This window comes from Paralichthys olivaceus, chromosome 17 (genome assembly GCF_024713975.1).
Source record: "Paralichthys olivaceus isolate ysfri-2021 chromosome 17, ASM2471397v2, whole genome shotgun sequence".
NCBI classification, from domain to species: Eukaryota; Metazoa; Chordata; class Actinopteri; order Pleuronectiformes; family Paralichthyidae; genus Paralichthys; species Paralichthys olivaceus.
The window spans coordinates 19971473-19994737 of NC_091109.1; the positions used below are offsets into that span (position 1 = coordinate 19971473).

At 42.2% G+C, this 23265-nt stretch overlaps 1 protein-coding gene across 4 annotated transcripts in view; it reads left to right on the forward strand.

The window, feature by feature from the left end:
* Window positions 1-23265, forward strand: part of LOC109642232 (cadherin-18) — a 124902-nt gene that overhangs the window by 95905 nt on the left and 5732 nt on the right. For all 4 annotated transcript variants that reach the window (XM_069512923.1, XM_069512922.1, XM_069512921.1 and 1 more), the window contains exons 5-11: window positions 4211-4378; window positions 5349-5536; window positions 6021-6274; window positions 10203-10339; window positions 13143-13264; window positions 15210-15327; window positions 22703-22954. In XM_069512923.1, the coding sequence (XP_069369024.1) occupies window positions 4211-4378; window positions 5349-5536; window positions 6021-6274; window positions 10203-10339; window positions 13143-13264; window positions 15210-15327; window positions 22703-22954 (1239 nt within the window). The remainder of the gene's footprint in view (window positions 1-4210; window positions 4379-5348; window positions 5537-6020; window positions 6275-10202; window positions 10340-13142; window positions 13265-15209; window positions 15328-22702; window positions 22955-23265) is intronic.

The window sequence follows — 23265 nt, forward strand, 5'->3', positions numbered from 1 at the left end:
TGGACTTGATTACATGCTTTGCAAATTTCAAAACTGCAAGCCTCGCAGATTTAACGAGAGCTTTCTGTATCTCAGCAAAAGCACATGGCTGCATTTATCCTTTTTATAGTTGGGTCATAACTCCTGTCTTTCCCATCACTGCTGTGCATCTGTCACTTACCCGCAGAGACATCGAGGGTGTTCCTCCTGAGTCTCATAGTCGAATGCCCTCCTACACCGCCACCTCACATCTGTACTCTCTCACACACACACACACACACAGAGGCAGGCCCCAGCACACTGCACAACCCTTAAGTCCCTGTTTCATCCTAAATAGGCTAATTTCTCTGCTGATCTGGGATTTGGGAGAGTTTATTGAAGGAGCTGACACAGATCAAGATGTTTTCGCAGTTGGGTGGATTAAGTCTTACTGCCGGTTCGATCAATGGAGGAGCTGTCACTGTGTCAATCAGCTGCACTGTAGCCTTGAGCTGTCCGGCCAATTCTACTCAATCAGATATATGATCCAGTTTGTGAAAAGAAGACTATTTAGACAGCGAAAAAGACATGTACGGATATTATTTGTGATTTTTTTACAGCTTCTGCTGTTGATGATATCTACATTTTCTCCAGAAATACTCCAAGAGGGCAGACATACAGGGATAACATCGTATTGGATGGGGCAAAAACCAAGATTCCTGAAGCTGGAGATTGAAGAGCGCTTTAGTAATCTCCTATAATCCTTTTTGTTCACCCAGGAGATTGTCCTCCTTTAGAAGTTTCCAGCCAGACAAAGAGGTGGATAGTGTGATGGTATCAACTCTAATAGACTGGGGAGGTTGAGGAAAAGGCTAACCACCTCACTGTGTCAAATGGGCCCAGGTTCAAGGAAGTCAGCTCTTTCTCAATTATTTTCTAAATTAACCGACTAGCTCCGCAGAGATTTAGTATCGAGGGGTGTTTCGGCTCAGAAATTGGTCAGGAGAGCGAGTTCAGGGGTGAGGCTTTCCCGTCAAAGTCCTGACATGCCTTTCAGGTACTTGCACATCCCAGAGAATACCCCTGTGGCCTTTTCTGTGTCGTTAAAAGAAATTAATTTGAGAATGAGTGATTGTACGTTTGTGTCTGAATGGTCAGAATCAGCAGATCCATCGTGCTGTTGTGGACGACGGTGGAATTCCTGATGCATAAAAAAGAAAATCTTTTATCTTGTGTTCAGTGTTTCTGAGGCCACCGCTGTGAAATATTGCTCAGGAGCGATGTGCATTCATGTGTAAAGGGGTAATAAGAGACTTGAAAGGTCAGATCATCTGTTGTAGTGTTGTTTTAATGGAAAGTTTGGCCACTTGCAAAGGTCTGTGTGTTTTCAGGACCCCAGGTTAAGTAATGTTAAGACTCCAGTTAATAACAAAGGACTTAGAGTTAGCGGAGGCGGCCTCATTAGAGGAAAGTGGCTGCGAGCACTTTGATGAGTTTTAAGAACTAAAGAAAAGCAGCAGAACCACTCTGAGTCCTGGCATTTGAAAAAGAACAGTGTGGCAAGAAATAGATGCTTCTGCTTTTTGGAAATCTTTTTAATATTTCATTTTTCTCGCAACAAGAACACAGATATTCCAGAATATTTATACGTTGGACATATATATTCACATCTCGGCAGCTTTTAATTCACAGAGAATCCCGATAGTTCCCGAAAAACTGTGTTAATAATTTACGTGCAATTAAGTCAAAGTCGTGACATTTCCAACAAGGCAGCGTAGTGTTAATCTGTCTCATCAACTCTAACAGAACAGTCTGTCACTGTCTGCTTAGCATTTGAAAGGCATAATGTAGTGAGGTCAGTCAACTCCATTTAATTAGGATCACCATTTAACGGGAATTGGAGCTAAATTATAGAACCACATTCTAATAGCAAACAAATCTAAATGCAGCTTTAACTGAAATATATTTATATCATAACAAAGGAAGCTACCTGGCAGTCACAGCAAGTGTATTGACTTTGCTATCCTTTGGAATAAAGCCCAGAGTGTGTGTAGCTCGCTGCCCCACTTAACGGTTGTTCTTTTGCGAGCAGAACTAACGCGCACAAAATGACACCACAGAAGAAGTAGACACTATCAGAGTTTGGTACATTAAACAGCCTGAACCTGAATATAGCTGAGAGAACCTCACAAGAAAGTGTCTGAGTCTGTTCTCTCTTCACGTCAAAACATCACTTAGCATGTCTGTGTCGCCTCGGGGGAAGAATTTGAGGACATTGTCGCATTTTGCTTTCTTAACCAGTCGTCCCCGTTCTTTTTTATAGAAGAAGTCTAGAAGCATCAACAACAAGCTTTAAATGAAAAAGACGAGGAATCAGTAGGTGTATTTCGTTTTCTCAGCTGATTCATAGATTCAGTCCTCGGGATCACGGGGACTCCATGGGACCTCAGCTCTGTGTAACAGATGATGCGTAACCTACGATCCCCTGGATCTTAATACTGTTGGCTGCCTCGCTCCTTGACCCAGTTTTAATGATTATTCTGCCTGAGGCGAGTGGATTAGTTTCTTTCTATAGAGTCATGAAGAAAGAAATGAGCAAATGACCTTTTGTAAAACACAACGATACCTGCTTCGTTGATGAAATTATGAAATCATGAAAACTGCGTTAATTTGCTCCAGAATTAAGTTGTTAAATTTAAGCGGTTGAGGTTTGAATTCGAAATGAAGCACAAGTACAAATGATCATTTACTCAGTCTGAAAAGCTTAATGATGTGTTTGAGAAATGTAAACATAACCTGTATTATGCCATTAGTTTGCTAAAATGTTTGCAATAAAATCCAGCTGTTTTTAAAAAACCCATGCGTAAGTGTTTTAGGGAATATTTCTCTTCTGAAGAACTGTATTTTTGTTTCCTAGGTTATTTTATTCACATCTTTCTGTGTTGAAGCTGTATGTAGTATAATAACCTTCTGGATGTGTTCACAGTTTGTAATATTTACAGGCAAATGTTTGCACCATTTCCTAAGTGAACTGTCTGGTGGAGGGACGGTGTCGCACATGTTCAGTTAATACAATCAGCCCAGGATTGAGTGTTATTAGTGTTTTTTTTTTACTCAAACCAGGATTAAAGAGTGATTTGACAGAAGGAACTCATACGGTGTTCGATTATCTCTTTGTCCGGTCAATATAAACCCTTCCGAAAATAATCGTACGAAAGGAATTGATTCATTTTCTAAAGCCACTTGCTGTGATTTCCACTTACAACAGGAGGTAAAGGCAAAGTCCATTTCATGTCATGATCAATGCCGTGTCGCGTCCTCCCGGGTCTCACTGCTCTAATTCAACCACTGTGCATTATTGCAGGGTTCACAAGTTCACAAGAACACAAGTTCAGCGGTTGCCAGAGGGTCTTGGCTCTGGGGAAAAGGGAGATTTACACTGAACACTGATGTAACAAATGGAACATATTAAATCAGGCTCCATGTGTTGATGTGGTTTCAGGAGCTGAGGTGGGGAATTAACCCTCTAGCACAGGAATAGACACACAAAACTAATATAGACTAACAGACATGTTAAGACTGCACACAAACACACAAAGCAAGACGTACACCTATTATATCCAATAAATCACCGACCACCCAGCAACACAGGGAGCAAATACCGTGTCCGTCTCTTTTCGCTTGTTACCCTGTTACTCCCGTGCAGAGTTTCTCTGCAGTGGGCCGAGGTGCAGCCATATATCACTGAGTTAGCACTGTGAAAGTTCATGTTATTGTAGTGATAAATGTGATTGAATGGGCGACTTAGAAAGTTGCAATCTGCTCCGATCCAAGGTTGCATAGTCATTATAAATATGATAAAAAAAAAGAAAAAAGAAAAAGAGTAAAGGCTTTATCTTGACAATGAATGAGAATCAAAGATGAAAGAGACACATTTGTACAGTTTGGAAGGAAAGTCTGACTCTGTGCTGCGCGAGTCGTCCGTAACTGAAAGGTTTTCGTTGATGAAATATTAAGACAGTAACATCTTGACAGCGATAAGCATTTTATTTTCACCCTCTCAACAACAATTTCTTTGTGTCTTAATCTAGATGTATTTTTTCCACTTTGCTTCGCCACTGACTTGTTCCGTTCCTTCTCGAAAGACTATTATGAGTTGTTGTTTCCCACGGCCTGGTTATTCTTTGTATGCTGATGTGAATAAATGTCTGAGAGACCTTAATGAATGGTTCGTTTTCCTTCAACCCTGCAGGAATCATCAGGACCGCCTTAGCTGATATGGACCGGGAAGCCAGAGAACATTACACAGTTGTTATTCAAGCCAAAGACATGGCAGGCCAGGTCGGAGGCCTCTCAGGCTCCACCACCATCAACATCACTCTGACAGACGTCAACGACAACCCGCCACAGTTTCCCCAAAGTATGTATAACACTGTATGAAGAGGACATTCCATATCACGAACGCTGCTGCAATCATTTTGGTCTGCATCGTAACAGTTGGCTATCGTGCATTAAAAAATAGAATCAGATTCGAAAATGAGATTAATATGAAAGTAGGTAGCATTGGAATAACGTCCAGACTCGTCTGTAGGAGCGAATAAACATTTTGCTTGCTAGCTTTCCAGGGATTTCGGTATTGGAGCCTCCCCAGTAACAAAGGCCCCAATACATTTAACATAAAAGATTTGTTTACAGTGCACTCTCTGGTTTTGCAGCTTTAATGAAAAGAAGCTCTTGAATATGTCATTATTTGCAGAGACAAAATTATTTAACTTTTCTTTTCGTGCATACATTGATCAACCATAAGTCAGTCTTAGATGCTTGTTGGGAGCAAATCACAGATTATTGAGACCTCCCCTCACTCAGCATTTCCACTATGATGTATTGCACTTAATTACCGTGTGGCTCACTCGTCTAATATTGCAGTTAAATCAGCTAAATTAAACGAGCATTCATCCAAACCCTCTGTTTTGCAGACTGAATCTTCCCCGTTTTAATGATAAATGTAAGTAATGATTTAGTTGTGGTTCTTTGCTTTTCAAAGTGCCTCATCAAACACAATCCCCCTCCGTCCAGGGTTTTTCATTTTGTGCTGCAGCGGAAAAACTATTTCAAAACCATCAACACTTTCTGAATGATCGCCTGCCTCCGAGTTTGATCTGCTCCATTGCAGCGCTGTCTACCTCAGCTTAGCATTAAGCATCAATTGAACCACTGCAGAGTATTTTTAATGACATTCCCTCTGGAACAAAGGGTGACGGATTCAAATTGCCAAACCAAGCCCTTTTTAAGATGACATTCAGACAGCGATGTGGAGCAGATAAGTCTGTGTTTAAAACTGTTTTTTCACTGCTTTATCTAAGTGGCTACACGTCAATATTCATCCACAGAAAATTACCAGCTGTACGTCCCTGAATCCGCTCAAGTAGGTAAACCGGTAGGGAAGATCAAGGCCAATGATGAGGACCTTGGCGTCAACGCAGACATCAAGTACAGCATCATTAACTCAGAGGGGGCCAACATGTTTTCCATATCCACGGACCGGGACACGAGAGAGGGAATCCTCAGCCTCAAAAAGGTAAACACGCGCTCTCATCAACACAGAAAAGAGATCTTTGGGAAATTTCTGTGAAAAATGTGCAGGGAAATGTCTGTTGGTGTCTGAATATATATGAAAATATATGAAAGAGTTCTGACCTCTGGCCGTGCTGTACAACGTTTTGATGTGGATGCAAATAATCTTATATTGTGTGCTTTAAATATTCTACCTGCATTAATGCACTGAAAAGTGTTGCAGAACTTCAATGCACGAGGAGTAAAAGGAGAATGTCAGCTGTTATGCAAGTAAATTCAGTTTATATAAAAATAAGACTTTATCAAGTTTTATGCAGCAGGAAATGATAGATGATGTTTTACGATTGGCAACTTTAAACTTCTTGTCGACACACATAAGCTGATCATGCAGATTTGCAGCAAACTATAACTTGCACGGTTCAGATGAAGTGTAACCACCTCGTACGACTGTGCTAATCACACATCCCCATGGCCCCTTTTCCCTACAGCCCCTGAACTACGAGAGAAAGAAGACCTACACGCTCCACATTGAGGGGACAAATACACATGTGGATCCTCGTTTTTCCTTTCTTGGCTCTTTCAAAGATACAGCCACCCTTAAAATAACTGTCGGAGACGTGGACGAAGCCCCTGTCTTTTCTATGGATTATTATATCATGGATGTGTATGAGAACGCACCGAGTGGCACGGAGGTGGGCGCCGTAACGGCTCGAGATCCCGACAGCAGAAACAGCCCTGTCAGGTAAGACGCTTACCGCCCAGTGTACTTGTTCACTCGAAAGTGAAATGATTACAAATAGTGAGAGGCAGAGCTGCTCTGTAGGTGCACAGTCACATCGGTTATGCATCACTGGATAGAGCTGAAGATGTGTCGGGTTAAGTAACGTAAAAGTAAAAGGGCAAAGCGAGAGTGGTTGCTAATAGTGATGCGTATTTTAAGACTTAACATTCGTTCAGCTGTGACCAGCAGCCAATGAATGTCACTTTGTCAACTAATTGGTTTCCAGAAAAGTTTAGAAACGTTTCGCAGTCTTCACCAGATGGATGAATATTTGCAGTATATGTATTTCTATTTATGTAGTAATACTTATGTTATAGTAATGCTTACATTCCTGACTTGTATTCAGTTGCTTATTTATGCATCCTTGGAGGTTTCATTTATTTTTTGGCATCAACCAGTGAGATCTCTCCTGCTGCAAAAACAACTGAGGTGCTGTGGTTCCACCCACTGAGATTTAAGTCAAGTAATAAGATTATTTCTGCCTCCAAGAAATGTTTGTCTTCCCGAATCTCTCATGTGCTCATCATATCGCTGTAGAAAAGCATCTAAAGACGACTTGACATGATAGTGTTCATCATTGTGCATATTTGAAATAATGCACGGTGCATTTTGAGAATCATTGGCCTACGTTTTGTGTCTTTATGCACCACATGACAACTAAAAGTACAATTTCTTTACAATTACAATTACTTTGAACTCGTCTTGGGTCAGTTTGAAATAAACAATAATGTTAAAGAGATTCCCTGCCCTGTGCTAATTAGTGTCCAGTTTGTTATGGATATTGTTCTGCATTTGCCCCAAATGATTCTCCTCGAAAAAAATCTGTGATATGCACAATAAATCTGTCCAATATTTCTGCATCATCAGATATATTGTTATTTTGTTGGCAACCCCGTGAAATAACCTGAGGCGATACAACAGCTTAGCACATCTGTATGCGCTCTAAACACATGCTTGTGTACTCTTGAAAAAAGATTGATATTAGCCTCGGGCGGTGGACTAATTTCATGTTTTTGCTCTGCACAGGTACATCGTTTCATGACATTACGCTCAACTTTGCACCACTTGTGTTAATTTAAACTGAAACTCCTCATGAGATTGTTTACTGCTGATGTTTTAATAAGAAGCATTTGCTTTTGCGTGGTGTAGGACCATAGTTTAAAGCCTCCGCACACCCAGCCAGGTTTTATTTTAATTCCTGTGACTGATGAGACCTGGTCAGGCTGAAAATGGGTGGAACTACAGTGGGAATTTATGATGTCACACAACTGTACCAACAGGAGTAATAACAGGTCAATGAGGGCGCTGTAAAATTAACAAGAGTGGAGCTGTGGAGCTGTGGAGCTGTCAGTCAAAGCCAATCTATGCTGATGAGAGGTCTAATCAGAAAGGAGCTGCGTGGGTGGACTATAGGTGTGCAGAGACTTCGTGCCATCGGCTGCAGAGCTGCACTAAGCTCAGACGTATTATATGCTACTGCCCCCTATGTTTTAGAAAGGTGAAATCTGCGCTTCCTCATGAATGATGCACGATTTGAAATGGCAGGAACACATGGGGTTGAGAAGTTTCTTTGATTTTAGGACTTTGTGAAAGATTTGTAGTAAACAAGACGGAAATCTACATATGAAAGAGATCCCTTCATCTCCTAGTGGGATACCTCCTCTTCGTCCATTCCTTCAGTACATCACTGCCAGTGTTCCCTGCACAAAGGGACGCGAAGGCACCGGGAGGTATTTCAACGACATCCACTTGAACCCGGGCAAAAAATTGAGCTCAACCACTGTGCCACTGCTCCCTGTGCCTGCGTGAGAACGCAGAATGCAGCTGGGATCAGTGCTTGGCTCCGCTTTGATCTTCAAAAGTCTGCCCATGCATGCATTGAAATAAACATGTCGTTGAAGTGACATGTCAAATGCTGCTGTGAAATTGACATCTAAATATCCAATCAAAGCCGTGATGGCTCATTACCTCTGGTTGCTCTCATATATTATCATGATCACCAGAAACAGTTGTGGAAACGTCTCAGCCTCTTTGTATCAACTAAGACTTTTATCTCTGGTAGTAAATACTTTACATGACATAACACCAAATTCAATACGTTTGACTCATTTTGTAGAAATATAAATGTAAAAATAAGTGTCTGCCTCTAAAGGCTCATTGGTCGTGGAAAGGAAGGCTTCAACTTTTGACGGCGCAAATTGGATTTGTTTTTTATCCTGTGGATAAAAAACAAATCCAGTTGGGAGAAAGATCATTTGGCTTGAATCATGTATATCTTTATGTTCAGTCTACGGTTGCTGCGTGATTCTATTTCTTCAATGCATAGTTTCAAATTAAAAGCAAAATAATTTCCTCTGTCGAAAGTAAACATTATAATGTGTAGCTATCTTTGTCTTGTTATCTGCAGGAACGTGAAAATAAACCATCAAAGAGCAAAATGCACGAGTGGCTGCAATGTTTTTAAGCTGAGCTGGAAATTACCTTTTACAGCTGAAAGCTTTGTTGCTCTTATGAGCCTCAACATTTAATAAATCACGGCAACATTTCTACTGAGGGTGCTGCATACACTTGTGAGTAATCTGTGCTTAAAAATTAGTTTTATTTCAAATCAATGCAATCCTGGCATTCATTTCCCTTTATACTATTTCTGTCTTCCAAGTCAACTTGGAGGCTCCTATGCTCAGGAGAATGAACACTGAACCAAGGTGTAAATAGGTCATTAGAAATGAATTAGAAAATAAAAATGTCTATGCTCATTTTGTGCTTGAGCTCAGCTAAAGTCCTTTCTGCTTTGCATTCCATTGACTGCTTAGCTTCTAGCTTGATGACAGCTTTGCTAGAAAGCCATTACAACAGTGTCAACATTGCAGGCAGAACATCGTCTTTTATCATTAAATATTGAAGATAATTGCTCGACTTAGAAATATGTACTTCAGAACATTCCGTCAAGACCTTGAGTCCATTTAAAAGCAGCTGGGATTATTCTTTTCATGTATGTGCATTAGCGGTGTTACTAGACTTTCAAAATGGAAGCATTAAGAACATTCCCTTCGGCTTCTTTCATTTCACCGCACAGTTTTGATTTATGATCATTAACGTGCGTTTTATTTGATAGTTTGATACATTTTTGTTAATATGGAAGTAAATGGATATTTGTTTTTCTTGCTCCTCAAGTAGAATTGGTGAACTAAAGCAGGGCCAGTAAAGCATTTAGTGCCTGCATGGAGATGAGCATTTAATGGAGTTGACTGCTCGGCTTATGATGAGCGATACCACTTGTATCTTGCATCATCCGCGGCTCCAGACGGAGCTTTCAAAAGTTTGAAGAAACAACTTTGATGATATCAGATATTTGGAGTTTGCCTGCAGAATGCTAACTACTTTCAGAATGCCTGTGTTACAAAGTTTGAACATCGAGTTTAAAAGACGCTGGCTGCATTGGGGGATTCGAAGGTCATAGATCTTTTGGACTTGGCATTTGCAGTTTGTGCATATATTATGTGTTTCTTATGAGTACTCGATTTTAGTTTGAATACCAGGCTTCCAGTTACTGCTCCACGTTACACAGCTCTGCATGAATATATTGTAAGTTGGCTGTGGTTGGAATCAAATCTTTGAATTTACAGTTGCACTCCGACCCACATCTGTCATGGACGTCTCAACAGAGCTTGAGCCACTTTGCCCGAAAACATCACTAAAATTAAAATACACCTCAATGTCGAAATCACTGTTTTTACATTTTAAACCTTGTGAACGAAAAGATAAAATATTTCTGTCCTTAAAAAAATCAGTAGAATCTTGTCCCTCGTCTTCTAGGTGTCCACCACTGCATTTTTTAAATAATCCACCTGAAGTGGACACATTGGATAATAATATCCTTTCCCGACAGGTATTTCATGGACAGCAGAGAAGAAGGGAAGAGGTACTTCAGAATCGACGAGAGCTCTGGAGTCGTACGGACGACGCAGCCTCTGGACAGAGAAGAAATGCCGTGGCATAACATCACGGTGATGGCCTCGGAGGTTGGTAGGTACCAAGGCTACTTTCCATTAAGCAAAAGTTTACAAGTGGACGAGTAAATGCCGTGCATCTTGCTCTGAGAGTGTTTGGGAGGTGGAGTGGTTTTCTTTGAATGTACTGACACTTAAACACAGCATTTGAATTTAGCAAAAAGATTCAAGTTCCATCATCATCTTGGAAAGTTTAAGAAACTTTTGTGTAGTTGCTAACCCACAATTTCAGTTTATCTCATAATTTCCAAGCTTTTCTTGTATTCGTACTGACAGAAAATTCCCCATACACGACATTTACTTCAAATACTGATCCACCAACTACTGACATGAACATGTGGTGTACTCCTCCAATGATTGACACCTGAAATTCTTTAATGCAGCTGCTTGAAAGGCCTTTAAAAGAGAGTTCACAACATGAAACAAAGTGTAAGTGCCATTGTTCTACCCAGACGTTTTTTTTCTTCTCCTTTCCTACAAGATAACGAGACACCATGAGGGGATCATATAGTCAGAGAGAAGAGTGCAGGTTCAAATTCATGGAGTGTAAAACTGGAGTCAGAATCAATATCAACAAAAGAAAAGGTTCAGTAAAATGGAACAACTGTGTGAGTCTGTGCTTCGCCCGCCTCCGCTACCGGCTGAATAAAATCTGAAGCACGTTGTCGGCAGATATTCACTTTAATGTGTTGATCAAAGACACTTCACTGGGACACTGTAAATGTTGATGGACACACGTTCACTGTGCAGAAAACCCAGGGAACAAAATATTTAATGGCTGTCACCTGCAGCTCCTTCAGATCCGTCCTGGTCAAACTTGATCCTTAATCAGTCCTCTTACCTTTTATTTAAGGGAGTATGACAGTAACTACACTGTGCATACAAACCATTTTCTAGCACAAATGTTTTACTATTACTATTTTTCACAGTCACAGTGTAATTTTTGTTTAATTAAAGGTTTAAAATGCATTATTTATCTTAACTATCCCCCTGCAAAGAGTAAAACAAAGCAACACATTTCTTCTTCTTTGGTGATTTTAAGGGCTTTTATCATTTTGAATAAGTAATTTGGTCAATTTCCAATCTTCATCAGTGGATTAAATTTTCACAAATGTCCAATTTGTGGAGTAAAACAATGTCTTAATAGAATTATTAACTGTAACCAAAGACCAAAGACATCAGATGAGTTAATAGTGAGATTAACAATCAAAGTCTTCAGAAAACTGGGATGAATGAGTGTATTTTGCATTTTGATTAGAATGCATTCAAAAAGCTTAGTGCATTTTCCTCTTAATTAACTGAAAAAAATCAAATCAGTCCCAATTGTTTCAATGTCCTCTCCTACATTGGAAATTAATTAAAATCAATGCAGGCCCGGCTAACTTCAAGAATGGCTATCAGGTAACTTGGGTAATTTGTAATCACAATTAGACAAATCTCCTGCCAACCGGCGAAGGTGCTGAATGCTAATGTGTCTTTATCTCCTCACCTCCTTAGTATTCAAGGCCGCGGTTACATGCCAAGACACCATCCAAAGGCACAATGATCCATTTTTACCTCTTTAACCATGTTTCAGTGAACAAGGACATGGTGCTTTAGACACAAAGCACTCAAGTGCACAGTTGACTGCCAACCACCCTGCAGAGACTTTTAGTTTTTTCAATCAAATCCTGTGAAAAACCTGAACAGGCATATATGTATGCGGCAGTGGGAAAAAAGGAAAAGTTCAAGGCACCAAATACTGAAAATGGACCTAAATGCCATAGAAAACTCGACATTTTTCAGGGTTCAAGCTATTTGTTTACTTGCAGAAAACCTTCAGAAACCGGGCCTTACAATTCTTACTTCCAAGACTTCTCTGTGTAAAAAGACATTGTATGAACACACTGTGTCCTTGCACCCTCTCGTGCATTATGAGGACAATATGCTGTAGTGCAGGGAGCATTGCTGTGAATTGGTATCAAACTGTTGACAAAAAGACAAATTACAAAATAAAGAAGGTTGTTGGTCCTGCAGCACGATGACGATGATGATGATCAACAGCATTAGAGGAGAACCAGCCTGCAAGGGATTTCTGTAACAGACGACATTTAAATTAAAAAAGGCAATAATTCTCATTTGTCATAATTAACATAATTTACATGGTCGACACTGTAAGTGTGAACGGCTGCTGGATTTTATATGCTTCAGTTTCAGAAACACTTGAATAACAGCTGGAACCTTAAGACGTTTTAAACCTTTTGACCTTTTTGACACAAGATGACGTAAATAAAAAGCCTTAAACATTAATTTCATAGAAAGACTGCCGCCCCTGCACGGCTCTTTTCTGTTCAAGGAACGTCTTGCTGAGTGAGCATGCTATTCTTCAGTGCTGTCCTGCACAGCGCAAAATATACTCGCACCTGAAAGCCTCCCAGTAAATCTACTCCTCTTCTGCTGGGGGACCGAGGGACCGTGCTGGGTGAGGGTTAACCGCCCTGAACAGGGGCTCCGTCCCATTCCATAAAGCAAAGTAGAATTCGGAAAAGACTTATGCAGTATGATGCATTATCACTGCACACACACCAACGGGGACAACACAATGCTGCACAGTGATGATCAAATGTGCTTTAATACACAAAATTGCCTTTTGCAACTCTGCATCCCTCAGTGCTTTTATAGTGACGCAGTCTAAGACAAAGCCCATAAACAATCCGACATGAGGAGCACAGTGTGTCCCAGTTTAAAATTACAGCGTCGGTGCTCCACTTTGTTATTACGGCTCACATTTGACTTTCATCTTCTCCATCACATGCGCTCTCTCTCTCTCTCTGCTACAGACAACCCCAGCCTCCTCAGTCACGTCCCTGTTAACGTCCAGGTCCTGGACGTGAACGACAACCCGCCAGAAATAGCCACAGACGAGGAGGTCATTGTGTGTGAGAGCTCGAGGCCAGGACAGGTGAGCGTCGAGTGCCCACCCCAGAGGAAAATGCGTAACACCCGTGTGTGTCTCTGTGTTTGTTTTCCCCTCTCACCTCACACATTCAAATCTCTGCACACCTCGGAGGGAGAGAGTTGAGAGATCAGTCCTTCCTCTGAATATATGCATTCTGTTCTGAGCTATTATTTCCCTCAGAGGTTCGGCTCGCTCACTGAGAGCTGTATAGACATCGGAGTGAGCTGCTTAATCATCCCTCATTCAAAATGAGTATCTCATCAGCAAACCATGACAATTCTAAACCGAAGCTCATTCCCATTTGCTGTCTGCAGTCTTTGATTCATTTGAATTAAGAAGGTTTTTGAGCTATAGCGCAATCAGCAGCTGGAAATGGCCAAAAGACTGTTTCAGTGAAAGGATGATGGGAGTAAAAACCGGGGCGACGAAGCTAAATACATTTTTAATAGATTCAAGCTAGTGGAAGAAAAGTTTGAATTAAAGTTTACATTCTATTGGAATTACGTTTGCAGTGTAGCCTGAGGATTCGTGGCCCAGTGGGATTAAGTGGGAAGAATGATAATGTGCTGAATGAGACAGTGGCACCATTCAGACGACAAGATGTGAGAAAGAATAGAGCAGCTCATTAATGTTTTAAGATCTGTTTGCATCTCAGTGCTCGTACCACAGTGCTCGATATTTTTCTAATTAGTTGCCAAGTGTCAATCCAAACCAACAGTTCCAATTAAAAATTAAATCACTTTTATAAAATAAGAGTTTTTTTTAATCTGCAGGTGAACAGAGCTACAATGCACCACTGAGAACAGAAGATGAGTGATTGTAATTTTGAACAGAAGGTGGAGTTTTCCTGTAAATAATAAAATCATCTGTATTTTTGCATCTGAGTGAAATCTTCAACAATCACAGCACTGTTTTTCTTCGATGATCCAATATGAGGCTTTAACATCTCTGATGATTCTCCACAACAAGGATATTCAAACCGATCAGGCTTTAATGGCTTAAAAACCTGCACCAGCTAAAATAAAAAGGCTTTAATAATTGAATAAGGATTTATTAGTTATAGTTTGGCATTTAGAATGAAACCACCTTTGAGCATCTTAAGCTTGGAACTATACTAAAAGGTCAATAACTTCTTAGATAATTCATAATGTTCTAAACCAAAAATTGCATTATGGTGAATTAATTTCCACTTACAAACCAAACCAAGATGTGAGGTTTCCTGAGGCTTTTCCAAGCAGCAGCCGTCTGTGTTGCTTCCTCTGGTGTTCCAAGCATCCCGTAATGCTGCTTCCTGTAGAATAACTGAGTGTTTTCTTTCTTTATCGATGGAAAACAAAATTATTGCAACTCAACTCGACACCGAAAGAAAAACAACAGTGCTCTGTTTCAACGAAAAGCTCCAACCAGTGCCGCTCCATCAACCGTGACATCCACACAAGTGAGCCCAAGCACAAACAAGCCCATGCTATCACTGCACAGTTAAACACAAAGGCTTGTGCGAGTGTACCGGCGGCACAGCGCTGCCTCGAATCTCACATGGAAGATAAGAAGTCCCCATGGTGACGGGGGATATTAGGTCATTTTTCTCTCAACACCGGCTCGCTCCCCGCTCTCACTGTGCCTTTTACCAATTAAGGATAACAAGTTGACATAAGTGGCAGCGAGGTGGCCCTGAGAGCTCCCTTGTCATTGTTAGATGCCAGCCAAATGCCAAATGCTCTGAAAGGCTAGTCCCACAACCAACCGCTCTCTGTCGGGAAGGTGCAGGATAATATCTTACAAGACCAGTTGGTGTCGGGTCAGCGGAACCATGGCCGTGCACAATTATCGTCGACAAATCATGAAACAACTAAATCGACCCCTTCTCCTGCATGTGAGTAAAGTGGATCATATAGGGATGTAATGAGGGAGGTGGAAATAATTTGTCCTCTTGTCTTCTGGACAACAGGTGATCCAGACCGTCTCAGCTGTGGATAAGGACGACTTTGCCAATGGACAGAGGTTTTCCTTTGCTTTGCCAAGCCAGCTACCTGTTAATCCCAACTTCACCCTGAAGGACAACGAAGGTAATTAAAGTGATCAATATGTTTGTTTGCATTTCTTATGTGTTTTGCACTCTGCCTACGGGGCAGGGCTCCATCCTCATCGCTCACACTCCCGAGATCCAATAAGCCGCAGTGATCTCCTCATACCTCGGAGGTGCAGTGAAAATAAGTGATCCGTCAAATGGTCACGGCGGAGATCTCGGGTCTTAAATGCCACTGGGATCCACTGGGAGTTGTGTCCTCGTGGAACATAAGAGTCGTTGAGGTTTTGGCGTGTTTTCGAAATACTGTTGTCAAATGGACTCCCCACCCCCCTCCCCCCACCGTACGCATTATTATTTTGAGCCGGCGCAGGTCCAACAGTGGGCGTTACCATGGCAACCGTCTCAGGTGAATACCGAGCCCGGGGTTGGTCTGTAATCACAGGGTTTTTTTTTTTGTTGTTGTTTTTTTTAAAAGCTCTCAGCCAGAAGATCTCACGGTTGCCCACTGAGAAGACGAGTTCACAGCTCTCCAGACGAATCTCTGAGCCAGAGAGAGGCAAACAGATAGTGAGAGGGAGAAAGAGGGAGGGAGAGAGAGAGAGAGAGGAAAGAAAAACCTCAATGTGATGATAAGAGATAAGTCTGTTTGGCCCTCGGATCGGTCGCCTTCCTCCACAAGCCTTCCCATGCCCACTTCAAGTGCACGGAGGCGCAGAGGCAAGTGGCAGCGAGAGACGTTCCTCGCCCTCTGCCACCCTCCGCTCGTAACGGCGAGATGAATCAAACAAGGATCGACTGCATCGCTGCTGCACGTATCTCCTCAAGGACAATAAATTAACATTTTTTAAAAGTGCAAATCTGTGATAAATAATTTATTTCGTAGTAGTTTGCCTCAGTTTTACACATATTGACCCAGTAGAGCTCTTCTGCAGTCAGCTGTTGGAAGTGAAATGGAAGTGTGATGTGTGTATTTCTGAGGAGGAGACAGAATAATTACTTCACTTTCTCTCTCATGTTTGATCGTGAAACATTTGTCTTGGGTTTGATCCTTCAGTGTCTGTTGCAGGAGTTTTACAAAAAAAAACCTTTTTACCAAAGTGAAATTTGAAAGATTCAGAGTTCGGTTAAACACCTGGTCCGAATGCTGCAGCCGTTCTTTACGTGAACAATATAATGGAAATAATAATGTCCTCCATGGCAACAAATTGTTTTTGGAAGAGGCCCGCTTGCATCATTGCAGCAGACTTGAGGTCTTCCTTGTCCTCTGTCCTAAAACACAAGATTTCAAATCCAAAAAATATCTCCCACTCTCTTCGAGGTGTTTTTGTCAAAAAAGATTTCTCACAGTGAAGCCATCTGCCGCAAAATATCTTGAATGCATTCCGGAAACCAACCTTCTTTCTTGAAGGATCTATAGGAATATGTTTTCATCTTCTTTTGATGCAAAGCTGTTTGAGTAATAGTGCCATCACCTGCTGCTTAACATCCCACAGGATCTTGTTTTTGTCAAACTGTATCTGCCAGATAATCCCGTGTGGGACGGCCCGATTATGTGTGATGACACGGAAATAGAAAAAGTGTCATATTTTAATTGTTTGTTTCTGAGAACCTGAAAAAAACAAAGGGAATTAGTTCATTATGTAAGCCACAGTGTGGGATAAGTTAGGGATGAGCAGAAGGAGAAAAGAAGCAATGCAACAGAGATTATTTTTTTACACCCTGAAAAACCTTTCGTTCCTCCTGAGCTAGAGCACAGGAGTGGGATTTAAACAGAAAACACTCTAACATAAAGGGAGCCTTGTATTTCCTTGTGCACCACCCTTCCTTTAACCAGGGAGGCTGTTAAAAGAGCATGCTCTGATTTAGAGGATGGTTAGTTGACCGGGGGAGAAGGGAGGCAGCTGCCCGGCAAAGCCTCTGACCACGGAGCAGCTAAACACCGAAGGCACACTTAAGATAGCTGTTAGTCTCCAGAGGCGGTCGTATTTTAACAAAAACCTTCTTTAAGATCTCTTTCTAAAAACTCTGGACAATGCTCGAGTGAACCCATGTGAGGATAAAGTATTATCCTGAGGATTCACGTGTGGGAACGCACAACTGAAAAAGCATAAAGAATAAAAACAATCCCAGGATTAAAAAAAGGTTCGAGCCAAACATGTATAAGACGTCGACTTGGAAATTAAATGAGATTCGAGAGCTTTTAAAAAATAATGGCAGACGCCTGTGAACAAAAACTGATTTCTGCAGCAGGATTTATACGTCCTGCAGACTCTACCCTCACCTGAGCGCTCTGCAGGATCTCCTGTCGTCATGAACGCGTCTAACTCCGACAATCTCCTGCTGCATTCTGCTCCAGAAAACATTCGGATGGAATTGTGCAAACATCCTCTGGAGTTCATGTCGCACTTTAGAGACAGATGCACACTCAGCAGCAGCAGCTCATCAAATCATCATGTTTCGCTTCAGGATTTTCCCATTTTCCTCGACCCTCTTGCTCAGTTTGTGTTTGTGTTGCTGTCACTTGCTCACCTTGAATAACTCGTATCACACACAGTATTTTTATATTATTTCCTGCATCTGCACAATTCCCTCTTTGTAACGAAAAACGCGCCGGTCTCCAGTCGCTCTGACCCTGCGTTCTCCCTCGGAAGAGACGTCAGAGGAGTCACATAGCGTTTGACTGCCACCGTGCATCAGAGGTTATTTTCTGTGTTCACGATATCTGGGTGAAGGAGAGAGAGAGAGAGAGAGAGAGGCACAATGCACCATACTGTTGACTCCTGTGTCTGATAATTAAAGTAAGCTCTTCACACTTGAAGCAGCTTCGCTCATCGCTGTTGTAGCAGACCAACAGTTGGTGGCTGCTCCGTGCCAGCGTCTAATGCCTCCCTCTGTTGTTGTGCAACTGACGAAAATCCCTCTCAGTCACTCACATAGCTAACTCTCTGGTGACCTCCTTTCCTGCTCAGTTAGAGTTTGCTCACAGTGGATCATCGTGGAGCTCAAATCTTTTTCTGTCTCGACACTCGGTTAATTTAGCAACTGTGATTTGTAAAAGAACCCGTTTTCCTCATTGCAACCATATCAGATTCCTTTAAAGCTGTGATCTTGTTACAGTCGGTGCTTCTCCTGCAGAGACATGTATCAGCTGCAGCTCTGTAGAAAACACAGATCCCACCTTAAAATTAGATCAAGGCCTTTTTTCCTATTGGCGTTGAGTGGCAGAGATCTGCACTTTGAAATACTGAAATACTGATTAAGTGACTTAAACAGCTGTTTTAGGGGAAAACGTCCATTTTGCTAAATATCCACATTATTATGGACGAGTGTCAGATGTTCTGTATTGAGCGCAGGTCAAACTCCTGCAGGAGACATGGAATCTTAAAAGCTGAATGCCGAGGCAGATGCTCCTGCTTAGCAGCTGTTTAGCAGCTTTGTGACAAACCTGTTCTGTTTAAAGGCCTTTAAATATATTCACCTTGACTGATCCTACTTTACAACGCTGCTTTCATCTCGTCAGCGGTCACATTGTGATGACATTTGTTTCTAAAAAGGCGATTAAACTGAGGCTATGATCTCTAAATAACCCACATACATAAATAGATGAATTGGTTTCTGAAGGCATCTTCTTGCAGGAGACCTCATAATATTACAGTTAACCAGCTGTTTTGAAACAGGAGCTCTCAAGTCATTGATATGTGGGACATTTAATTAGCCTTTGTGTCGTTCACACTTCACTTGCAGTGTGTGTGATACAGCGAATTTCCCAAACGGCTGTAATCTGCTGAAACAGCACGATCTGCATGAAGAGGATCTGTCCGTCCCGCGCCGGCTTTGTCAAACAATACAGAGCTGAAAATTATCACACCCTCACTCTGAGATGTTTGATGAGATTTTCTATTATTATTGATTTCAAACACAATATTGTTTCTGCACAAACATTGGTTGACGGTTCGGACGTGGCTGCTGAGGTGCTGCTCGTACAATTTGTTCCTGCGCACATAATAAACACACATTCCGGTACCTGATTGTTACTGCAGAAGCATACACACGATAAGAACGTCGAGCACACACAACACGGCCTAATGAAGCAAACATACAATATGGTGACAGTGTTAATTCACTGAAAGCTGTTCCCTTCCTTTTTTAAACCCGGCCACTATCTGTTGTCAGTTTCTGGCTTGTTTTGCTAAACTAAGCTTTACTGAGTCGGACTAATCCCTATTGAATTAGAGGTTTGTTTCAAAGGAGATCGTTATGTTTGTCTCCTGATTGTTGTTCTGCATGAGATGCTTATTATTTCTGCACAAAATTATATTAGTATTTGTACAATGCTGTGCCAGTAATCAATAGTCAAAGCCGCCCTTTATTAACGCCAGGAGGTTCAACGATATCTGTTTCTGCTGCCCTGCTCTGCCTGGTCCAGAAGGTACAGGCAGCTACATTTTGCTAATATGGACTAATTACAGGCTCCATCTTGGCGCATGTCAGTAATTTCAAAAGTGTAGTTTTCGTCCAGGAGGTTTTGGCAGAACGTTAAGTGTTAATTGCTGGTGCAGATGCTAATGGAGGGGTTGACATTGTTCAGCTCATTTCAAGTGACGTCATTAATCTGAAAATAGCCTGCCATTGTATTTTATGACAGGATGTCTAGAGGGCTCGTCACATGATGCCATATTTATTTAACTACACCATTTGCACATAGTTTCTAAGTCCAGGATCCTTTTTCATGTTCTCCCTGTGTTTGTGTGGGGTCAGGTTAATTGGAGACTCTTAACGAACTGTAGGAGTGAATGTGAGAGTGAATGGTTGTTTGTGTCTGTGATGAAGGGGCGACCTGTCAAGGGTAAACCCCGCCCTTCGCCCAATGTCTACTCTGATTGGCTCCAGCTCCCCCTGCAACCCTCAAAAGGACAAGTGGTATTGATAATGGACGGACATATTGTCTATTTAAATGAACCCATCCACTTTCGAGCCAATATCCTGGATCCATGATCTTTATTCACAAGTTCACTGACTCAATAGAGCCATACAATTATAATTAACCTTTTAGAAATCTATCGAATCAGAGAAATAGATGTAGATTTAAATACCTCACACACTCCTCATATCCTCAAAGTGTGACCCAGTGTTCAGAGCAGTGTAGAGGAGACATCGTGCTGAATCCCATCAGTGGCACCTACACACACGCACCCAAGTTCACCAGGAATCCAGCTAAGAGCATGTGTAGGCAAGTGTGAAGTCTGCAGGGATGCGTGTCTATTGTTGATCTATTCTGGGTTTGCATGATGCAGAGAATCTGCTCTATGGCACATGAGGTGTTTGCTTTCATTATATGGAAAAATACCTTTATTATTACTTTTGTAAACCGGGGTTTACCCGTTTGAACACCCTCAGGTAACTCGTTCATAATCATTTAACCTTTAAAACCCAAGAGGGAGTTGAATATGACCCTACAGATCCGTGGGAATTGGGTATGAAAGGCTATGACAGGCTGTGAAACTGTTCCCACGTCAGTCCTACACTTCTGCCAGTAAAGTTTTATCTGATGCTGTGAAAGCTAAACTGACTCTATCCGGAGATGGAGAAACAGGGATGCACAAGTTATGCAAAAGTCGTGTAAGTGATACTCATGCTAATGCTTTTGGGAAAGAAAAAAAAACGTGAGGCCATTTGCCAGTTAGTGGTTCATGCTCTGGCCTAATGAACCAAGTGCTAAGGGACTTCTGCGAGGTTGTTTAGAGCCCCACACACACATGCATATTTATAAATCTGCATTTTCTCATGTGATAGAAAACCAGACACCAGGAGAAAAAAAAAAAAAAAGGGAGAAAATTACTTGCAAAATGACATTTTCAATGAAGCGTGAAATGCTCTTAAAAGCATATTTCCCCTCCTGGAGGGTCACCTGCTTTGCACCATGAGCTGTCACAACACGGTTAAACTGTGGCTGCGCTAACTCGCGCTGTCTCTCCTCTTGCGTGGAAATGCCACGTGGCTGCAGATGGCCCGACTCGCTGCGGCGTTAATCAACAAGCGCGCAGCTCTTTACCACCCACCTGCGACGAGAGGTGGTTTAATGTGGAATTAGCATGACATAATGGATGTGCACTTTCTCACTGTGGTCTGTACAAGGACCTGTGCGGCTGTGACGGTGAACAACACGTACACACGGGTTGTTTGTCTCTCTCCTCCTCAGCTTCCATCTCTCTCTCTCTCTCTTTTTGTCTCACACATGCATCCTCCACTCCCCCTCCTCCTCCCCCTCCGCTCCTCATCTCTTCCAACTCCCCATCTCTTCCTTGTTATTTGCATCCTTCACTCTCCGCACCCTCGAAACCCCCCCCCACCCATCTGCTTGCTGATACGGTGATACTGCGAGTCTGACTTAATAAAGCTTGAAGTACATGTTGTCATTCCAACTGTCGATCATTATAATTATTCCGAGATGGAGCAGAGATTGGAGTGGGAGGCGAGGTCTCAGAGCACCGCCATGAAAGTACAGCGCGGCGGAGGTGGGTTTTTTTTCTTTTTCGCTGCGTGGAAAGGAAAATGGTTGCCCTGTGCACGATTCAGCATTTTTTTTTGGACTTCAAATATCAGCATACAATATGTCACCTGCGAGTTTCTACTGAGGCCCAAATTAGTCGTCGGAGTACTGGAATCACTGAGGCATGTAGTTTAGGTTGTACAAATACAATATCTGTGGTTTGCTTAATCCATACAGAGAATGTAAGCACACAGCGGAATAAAAGATAAGTAACATGTCGTAAGAACGTCAATATACATTCTGTTGTCGTACATAACCTGTCCGCTAAGAGCTTTTTCATCACAGTCTCAGATGAAGCAATAGAGAAAACACAGACTTCACAATTTGCACAATAAGCTTATTCTGAAGTCATACTTTACAAGTATATACACTTGTTAGAGCAGTTTGTTTATCCACCTCCTCTCTTCTGCTGACTCTCACCATAAAACCTTCCTCTGGAGCTCTCTCTCCCTTATTCGCCTTTTCTTCTCTATGAAGTCAGCCTTTTTTATTTTTGTTTATCTACATGACATGTTCCATTACGAGTCGGGTGTTTTTTTTTGCAGAGGCCAAGGTGAGCTGCTCCTTTGCAGCTGCGTTGAAATAGTAAACGAACACATTTGAAATTAATTAGCACAGGCACAAAGAAATCTACCGGTGAATAAAAACAGGAAAAAAAATAAAACTTTCAGCTCACAATGGTAAATGTTATGAATCCTTGTTTGTGTGACAATTTGTACCTTTAATCTAAATGGCTGTCGGTATAAATATGTAATTGCAGGCTTCGGTGGAGGAGTGATGCAGTTGCAATTTAAAGGAAACCATCAATTAGTGTTTTTAGCTAAGGGCTCTAATTTTCCCTCGCATTTTGTTTTCATTGCAGACAGCACAGCCAGCATCATTGCGAGGCGGAGGCGTTTCAACCACCTGACCCAGGAGCTGTACGAGCTGCCCATTGTGGTGTGGGACGGTGGGGAGCCGTCGCTGAGCGGAACCAGCACCTTGACCCTGCGGGTGTGCCCGTGCCAGCGCCACGGCAGGATCCGGATGTGCCAAGGCGAAGCGTTCCTCTCCTCAGCAGGCCTCAGCACAGGGGCTCTGATTGCCATCCTGCTGTGCATCGTCATCCTGCTGGGTAAGTTGAGACAACCGCTGTGGGGACTGCAGCAGGGGGTGGGAGCTGCCCGGGGGCAAGTATCCTGAGGGCATGGACGGAGGAGATGGACCATAGAGGAGAAGGAAAGGGTTTGAAAGGGTTTGACAAGGGCAGGGGAGGAGAGAGGGATGAATAGACACGCAAGGACACAGGTAGAATTCAGAATGAGGTAAGAGGATGCTGGCGAGGGCAAGGAGAGAAGAAAAAGCAGAGGACATAAAGGGCAGATGTGAAGAGGGACAGAAGGAGGAGGCTGGAGGAGAGGTGTGGAGAAAGGAGGTGGTGAGGCC